Below are 7,270 nucleotides of genomic sequence, written 5' to 3'. Positions count from 1 at the left end.
AGGGTTTTCTGAACACTGGGGTGTCCTGCGGAGGGGAGGTCATGTGTCACGAGTTGGTACGGCGTCTAGCCGTTTTTTAATTTTTTCCCTTTCGCGGGCTCGAACCCGCGACCTCTGTACTACATGCCTGATATGGACGCATCACTATCTACTGTACGATTAGATTAGATGGGCGGCAGTGCACGGCACAGCTCGGGCCCCGCTGACACAGCCTCTCTGACTCACCGGCCCCCGGGGCCGCGTCAGCATGCTGTGCACGGACCAGCTGTGCACGGACCAGTGCGCACAGCCTGCCCTTATCTTCCCCTGTATATAAGCCGGCCTCTGCTGCCCTAGGGACCTCAGTTTCGACCTCTTGTCCCTAGGTCAGTAAGCCCTCCCTTGTATCCTTTCTTACTAATATATTAACTTGTCCCTAGCCTTAGGTTTGAGCCTAGCTCACCATCGCTTCGGTAAGACCTAGTCGAACGCCCCCAGCGCCCTTGTTTGGTTTTCCCCTGTCGCTTGACCCTAAGTCGCGACATTAGGTCGAAACTCCTCACCGCTGCCGGCGTTCTCTCGGAACCAACACTCACTTTACACTTCCTACAGGTTGGGTGGTGCGCACCCTTACTATACCCTACGATACATAGATAGCATACGATACATCGCCACCACTTAGGGAACGAACTCTTCAGTACCTGCACTTCAGTGGGCGGTACTTGTCCTCACGGATGCGTGGATTAGGTTCCTGCTGCATACTAGCCAAAAGCAGTACTGGGCCCCACGTGAACTGCGAACCCTAGTGTTACCTCGGGCGCCGTAGGTGTAAGCTAGTCTAACACGGCCTTTCGTAGCACGCGCACCTCCCCTTCCTCCCCCCATCACCGTGGCTGACGAATTCTTCGACTGCTCTCGACTTGAGCACGCCTTCGACACCCAGGAGCAAATCGACGTCTCCCGCGACGACCCTGAAAGCAACGGGGATCAAGCTCCTTTCTTCGTCTGTGATCGACAACCGTGCCCTAATCGCACTCCGCGGTCTATCACTACCGACGAAGGGCGCTACGTGCCAATCCAACGAGTCCAGCACCCCCGCGGCCCGGCACTTCGATACGCTGGCACCTCGAGATCCACATCTCGCCACGTCACTCCCATCCCTTCCCGACCTGCCTCCCCAGGCACCCGCATCCCCCAACCTGTCACCAGTACAGGTCAAGCACGAGGAGATCCCAGTCTCCCTCGAGGAGTTGAGGCAGTCGCACAGTCCACAGCGACCCCTCAAACAATCCCCCAGTCCTCCTTGGGGTCACGGTTGGAAAGGAACCCGAAGCCTGAGCCCAGCAACAGTCCAGCGGTTACTTGGGCCAGCTCGTCGTCAGCAATCTCGTCCTCGACTCCAGTCCCTGTCGTACGTCACCCCGCCACCGGACTTCCTCCGTCGCCTCCACCGCCGTCACCGCCGCGAGGCCGCTCGAGCACTCGCTCCTCTCGAAGTTCGCCCGGCGGACAGTCACAACAGCCGTCTTCGCCCGCGGGCAGTCCTCCGTCCCCCTCGTCACCGGTAATGTCCTCACCAGCGTCCCCCCCTGATAAGGACACTCTAAAGCTCCTTCTCCCCCTCCAATATGATGGCAAAACCGTCATCGAATGCGACAGGTTCCTGTCACAACTGCGCATCTACTGGCTAGTCAACACGTCGTTGACCACCATTGAACTCAAGGTGCAGGTTGCGCTAAGGCTGCTCGACGGTGACGCCCGCACCTGGGCCACTCCATTCTTCGCCCAACTCGTATCCGTGCAACTCGGTGTCCAGGGAGTAACAACCCCCTTCGCAAATGAGGCGGCCTTTGCCACGGCTTTCAAAGCCCGCTTCGGCAACCTCGATGATGAGGCAGCGGCCCAGGTAGAGCTGGCCAAACTCTGCGCGGACAAGTCAGTCCGCGAAAAACGCACTGCTGCGGAGTTCTCCGCGCTGTTCAAGGGTCCGGCGGACCGCTCCGGGTATGGGGACCTGGAGCTACGCGACAAGTACCTGAGCGGCATCCCCTCCCGCGTCTACCGCAAAATCGAGCTTGAGACGTTCACCACGTGGGAAGACGCTGACAAGCGCGCCACGGAGGTCGAACAGATCCTCGATATCAGCCGGGCCCGTCGGCCTGAGTTGAACAATTTCTTCTCGGCTCGAGGTCGAGGACGCGGCGGGGCACGTGGTGGTGCGCCCCAGTCACATGGAGCTTCAGCCAGCATCAATGCTGCCGTCGGAAAAGGCGACTTCCCAGGCGAATGCTTTGGCTGTGGGAAGAAAGGGTACCGACACTTCGAGTGCCCCAATTGTAAGGACAAGCCTTACACAAAACGCGCCAACACGCGGGCTACGGTTGCCTCGGGTTCCACCCAGGCCGCGACAAGCGCCCCCGTCATGACATCACCCTCGGCAAATATAAGTGCTGCTTCAGCGAAATCCGAGCAATCAGAGCTGGCGGACTTAATGGCACAGGTGAAGTTGATGCGCGAGGAGCTCGAACATTATCGGGCAATGAAGGAGGAGGGTTTTTGATCCGGTCCACGCTTCGTGCCGCATGCGTCGGGCTGCGAGTATCATGTAACAAGTACGATGTATTGTCTTCTGCAATGGTGTACGAGTTGGACCAGGGGTCCCAGCACTTCCACATTCCAGTTCGACTCCAAGGGAAAAGACGGCACAAGGACATAATCGCCATGGTGGACAGCGGAGCCACCACGAAGTTTATCAACAAGCGATTTATCGTAGAGAATAAGGTGCAGACGCGGAGGCTAAAGGAGCCCATTCCGCTCTATAATATCGACGGCACCCTGAATAAGGACGGAAGCATCTCGGAAGTAGCGGTGCTACAGATGCAGATAGGAGAACACGTTGAGAAAACAGTGTTTACGGTCACGGACATCGGTCCAGAAGATGTGATCATCGGGTTGGATTGGCTACGCGAGCACAACCCCGAAATCAATTGGGAAAAAGGTTCCCTCAAATTGTCCCGGTGTCCTGAAACGTGTAGTGCCAGAAAAGCTGGCCGAATGGAGCAAGCAGCGACTGCGCGTGATACGGGGGTCAGGCCCACGGCGCGCAGGCGTTCGCCGAAGTCCAAACAGTCGGTTGTAGGTGCCTGCCGGAGTAAGGTACTGCCGGATCCAGAACCCAAAGAAGATCTGGTGAAAGTTGAGTGGGACGAAGCCGACTTGATCGAGGCCTGGGAGCAAGGTATTACGCTTCCTGACGCCCCCCAGCTGTTTGTCGCAGCAGGGCATACGTACTCTCAGCTGTTCGCTGAGGAAGAGATCAAGAAGAAGGTCGTTAAAACCGCCGAGGAGTCGGTACCTAAACAGTACCACGAGTTCCTGAAAGTCTTCTCGAAGGAAGCATCCAAACGGCTACCCGAAAGGAAGCTGTACGACCATGCAATCGAACTCGTGCCCGGCTACTCGACGTTCCATTCGAAGGTGTACCCCTTATCGAACAACGAACAAGAGGAACTTGACAAGTTCCTAAAAGAGCAACTAGCAAAGGGTTACATACGGGAGTCGAAGTCCCCCATCTCGTCCCCCTTCTTCTTCATCAAAAAGAAGGAAGGGACACTTCGACCTGTGCAGGACTACCGCCGGTTGAACGCGATCACGGTCAAAAATCGCTACCCTTTGCCGCTAATTGCCGAGATGGTAGATAAGCTCTGCGGCGCCACGCTCTTCACGAAGTTCGATGTCCGATGGGGATACAACAACGTCCGGATCAAGGCCGGTGATGAATGGAAAGCGGCCTTCGTGACTAACCGGGGACTGTACGAACCCCTGGTAATGTTCTTCGGCCTCACCAATTCTCCCGCAACTTTCCAGGCGATGATGAACGAGATCTTCCATGATCTCATCGTCGGTGGCAAGGTCCTCGTGTACCTGGATGACATCCTCATCTTCTCTACCAACAGAGCAGAGCATGAAAAAGTCACACGCGAGGTTCTTCGCCGCCTTCAGGAGAACGATCTGTTCCTGAAGCCGGAAAAGTGCGAATGGGATGTTCCCAAAGTCGACTACGTCGGCTATGTGTTCGGTGGCGATGAGGTGGCGATGGATCCCGCGAAGCTGAAAGGAATTAATGAGTGGCCGGTACCCCGGAACAAAAAAGACGTTCAGAAGTTCCGGGGGTTTGCCAATTTCTACTGCCGCTTCATCAAAGACTTCGCCAAGATCTCGCGACCACTCGACCGGCTCACAGGGAATGACCCCTGGCACTGGGGTGAAGAGGAGCAACGTGCATTTGACGAGCTCAAGCGACTTTTCGGTACCACCCCTGTGCTGGCACTGTACGATCCCCATCGGGAAACGCGCATCGAAGTCGATGCCTCGGGATATGCCACTGGCGGTGTGCTGATGCAGAAGCAGGACGATGGCAAATGGCATCCTGTCGCCTTCCGATCCCATGCCATGGACTCGGCTCAGCGTAACTATGAGATCTACGACAAGGAGATGCTCGCGATCATCGAAGCCTTGGAGGAATGGTGCCATTACCTCGAGGGGTTACCTAATCAGTTCGAGATCGTGACCGATCACAAGAACCTCGAGTACTGGCGCACGTCCCAGCATCTCACGCGTCGTCAAGCTCGCTGGTCGCTATTCCTGGCACGCTTCGATTTCCGCATCACGCACAAGGCCGGAACATCAAACGGAAAAGCTGATGCTCTGTCACGCCGATCAGACCATCAGGTCGGGGATGAGGACGATAACACCGATCAGGTGGTTCTCCGACCGGAGAGGTTCCGCATCGCCTCCGTCAGGCGCGGTCATGCCTTGGTGACAGCAGATCAGTTGCTTCTGAAGCGCATCAGGGAATGTTCGGAGAAGGATCGGGAGGTGGCCGAGGCACTTGAAAAGGTGCAGGACCTCGGGCCGCCCCGGCTGCAAAGGGGTTTGGAGGAGTGGAATGCCGAGCAAGGACTCCTATTGTTCCGCGGATGCGTATATGTCCCAAAGAACGTAGAGCTCCGGCGGGATATTGTCAAAATCCACCACGACTCGCCAATCGCCGGTCATGGCGGTCGTGCCAAAACCCTGGAGCTCGTATCATGGAACTACTGGTGGCCTGGGATGTCCAAATTTGTCAATGAGTACGTCAGCACCTGCAACGTGTGCAACCGTACCAAGACATTCCCTGCTAAGCCCCAGGGTCCGCTGAAGCCGAACGAGATCCCCGAGCGCCCATGGCAGATCATCACGACCGATATGATCGTTGGCTTGCCAAAGTCTGATGGATTCGACTCGATCCTGGTCACCGCCGACCGCTTCACTAAGCAGGTCCACTTCTCGGCCTGTTATGAGACCCTGACGGCAGAAGGTGCGGCAGACCTGTACATCCGCGATGTGTTCAAGCATCATGGGGCCCCGGCCAAGGTCATATCAGACCGAGGTCCCCAGTTTGCGTCAAAATACCTCCACGCGGTGTACAAGGGACTAGGGATCGAACCGGTGCTGTCCACAGTGTTCCACCCCCAGACAGATGGCCAGACTGAGCGCTGGAATCAGGAGATCGAGCAGTACCTGCGTGCTTTCACAAGCCACAGGCAGGATGATTGGGCGAAGCAATTACCGCTTGCGGAGTTCGCATTGAACAACCGAGTTCACTCCGCAACCGGGCACTCCCCTTTCTTCCTGCATCAAGGGTACAATCCTGAGATCCAGGTTCGGATCAATCCGATGTCCGCGATGCCCGCAGCCGCTGATCGGCTCAAGATCCTGAAGGAGATCAGGGATGACGCACGCTCTGCGCTTGAACTATCAGCCAAGCGCATGAAGGTGTACTACGATAAGCATGTGCAGGAGGCACTGGTCTTCGCGCCGGGGGACAAGGTCTGGCTTGATGCCCGGAACCTTAAGCTGAAACAGCCGAGCAAGAAGCTTAGTCCCAAGCGCCTCGGACCATATGCCGTGCGGCGAAAGCTCGGAGACTTGGATTACGAATTAGTCCTGCCGAAATCGGTGCCAGTGCACCCGGTATTCCATGTCTCCTTGCTTAGCAAGTACACGCATAGCGAGATCCCGGGCCGGGAGCCGGAGGAGCCACCTGCCATTGAAGTTGAGGGCGACGAGGAGTACGAGGTTGAGCGGATCAAAGATTCAAGGATCTTCCGGCGTCAGCTGCAGTACCTCGTCAAGTGGAAGGGTTATGACGACTCGCATACGTCATGGGAACCGGCGCGTAACGTTGCCAATGCGCCAGCCCTCATAGCCGACTTCCACCGGAAGAACCCGAACGCCCCCCGTCGCCTCAATGCGACTACCTTTGGTGGTCTCAACTTTCAGCCAATGCCTTCGCCGCTGACTGAAGCACGCTGCCGCTCCGGGTGGGAGATGGGCAAGGGCGCCTCGCATGAGGTCATGCGCCGTTGAGGGGGGGGTAATGTCACGAGTTGGTACGGCGTCTAGCCGTTTTTTAATTTTTTCCCTTTCGCGGGCTCGAACCCGCGACCTCTGTACTACATGCCTGATATGGACGCATCACTATCTACTGTACGATTAGATTAGATGGGCGGCAGTGCACGGCACAGCTCGGGCCCCGCTGACACAGCCTCTCTGACTCACCGGCCCCCGGGGCCGCGTCAGCATGCTGTGCACGGACCAGCTGTGCACGGACCAGTGCGCACAGCCTGCCCTTATCTTCCCCTGTATATAAGCCGGCCTCTGCTGCCCTAGGGACCTCAGTTTCGACCTCTTGTCCCTAGGTCAGTAAGCCCTCCCTTGTATCCTTTCTTACTAATATATTAACTTGTCCCTAGCCTTAGGTTTGAGCCTAGCTCACCATCGCTTCGGTAAGACCTAGTCGAACGCCCCCAGCGCCCTTGTTTGGTTTTCCCCTGTCGCTTGACCCTAAGTCGCGACATCATGATAGTGGGAGACGAGACATTTGCGAAGAGACTCATCTGGGGGTACATAGACCCGATCCTGGTATAAGAGGAGGTCATCATCGATGGACCAGTCTGTTCCAGTGCGTGGTGTTCCTCCAGTGCGCGCCGCAGTGAGGCCTTCCTTCATTATTGGGTCGTCCTTAAAGGAAAGGATGGTGTCGCGGGTGTCGATGTCGATGGCAGCGACCCATACTTCCGGTGGAAGCATAACAACGTCGGTGTTGTCATTAGAGCCGTTGTCATGGTCGGGTCGGTGGGAGAGAGTGTCGCTCTGCACCATTTGGGTACCAGGAATGTGTACCAGGCGGAAGTCAAACTCGGTTAGTTTACTCGCCCAGCGTGCTTGTCGTCGGTTCATGTCTTTG

The 7,270-nt window shown here is 56.8% G+C and overlaps 1 protein-coding gene across 1 annotated transcript; it reads left to right on the top strand.

The window, feature by feature from the left end:
- Nucleotides 1-667: 667 nt before the first annotated feature.
- POSPLADRAFT_1141194 (hypothetical protein) lies at nt 668-2,539 on the top strand (the record flags this gene model as incomplete). The annotated part of the gene is made up of 2 exons (XM_024485270.1): nt 668-726; nt 817-2,539. Coding segments are annotated over 2 exons (1,782 nt in total), but the record flags the coding sequence as incomplete, so codon positions are not given.
- Nucleotides 2,540-7,270: the final 4,731 nt, after the last annotated feature.

The sequence above is a fragment of the Postia placenta genome (assembly GCF_002117355.1).
Source record: "Postia placenta MAD-698-R-SB12 unplaced genomic scaffold POSPLAscaffold_6, whole genome shotgun sequence".
In the NCBI taxonomy this organism is placed as follows: Eukaryota; Fungi; Basidiomycota; class Agaricomycetes; order Polyporales; family Adustoporiaceae; genus Rhodonia; species Rhodonia placenta.
The sequence above is the reverse complement of the archived record's forward strand: the minus strand, read 5'-3'. Positions and strand labels throughout refer to the sequence as shown.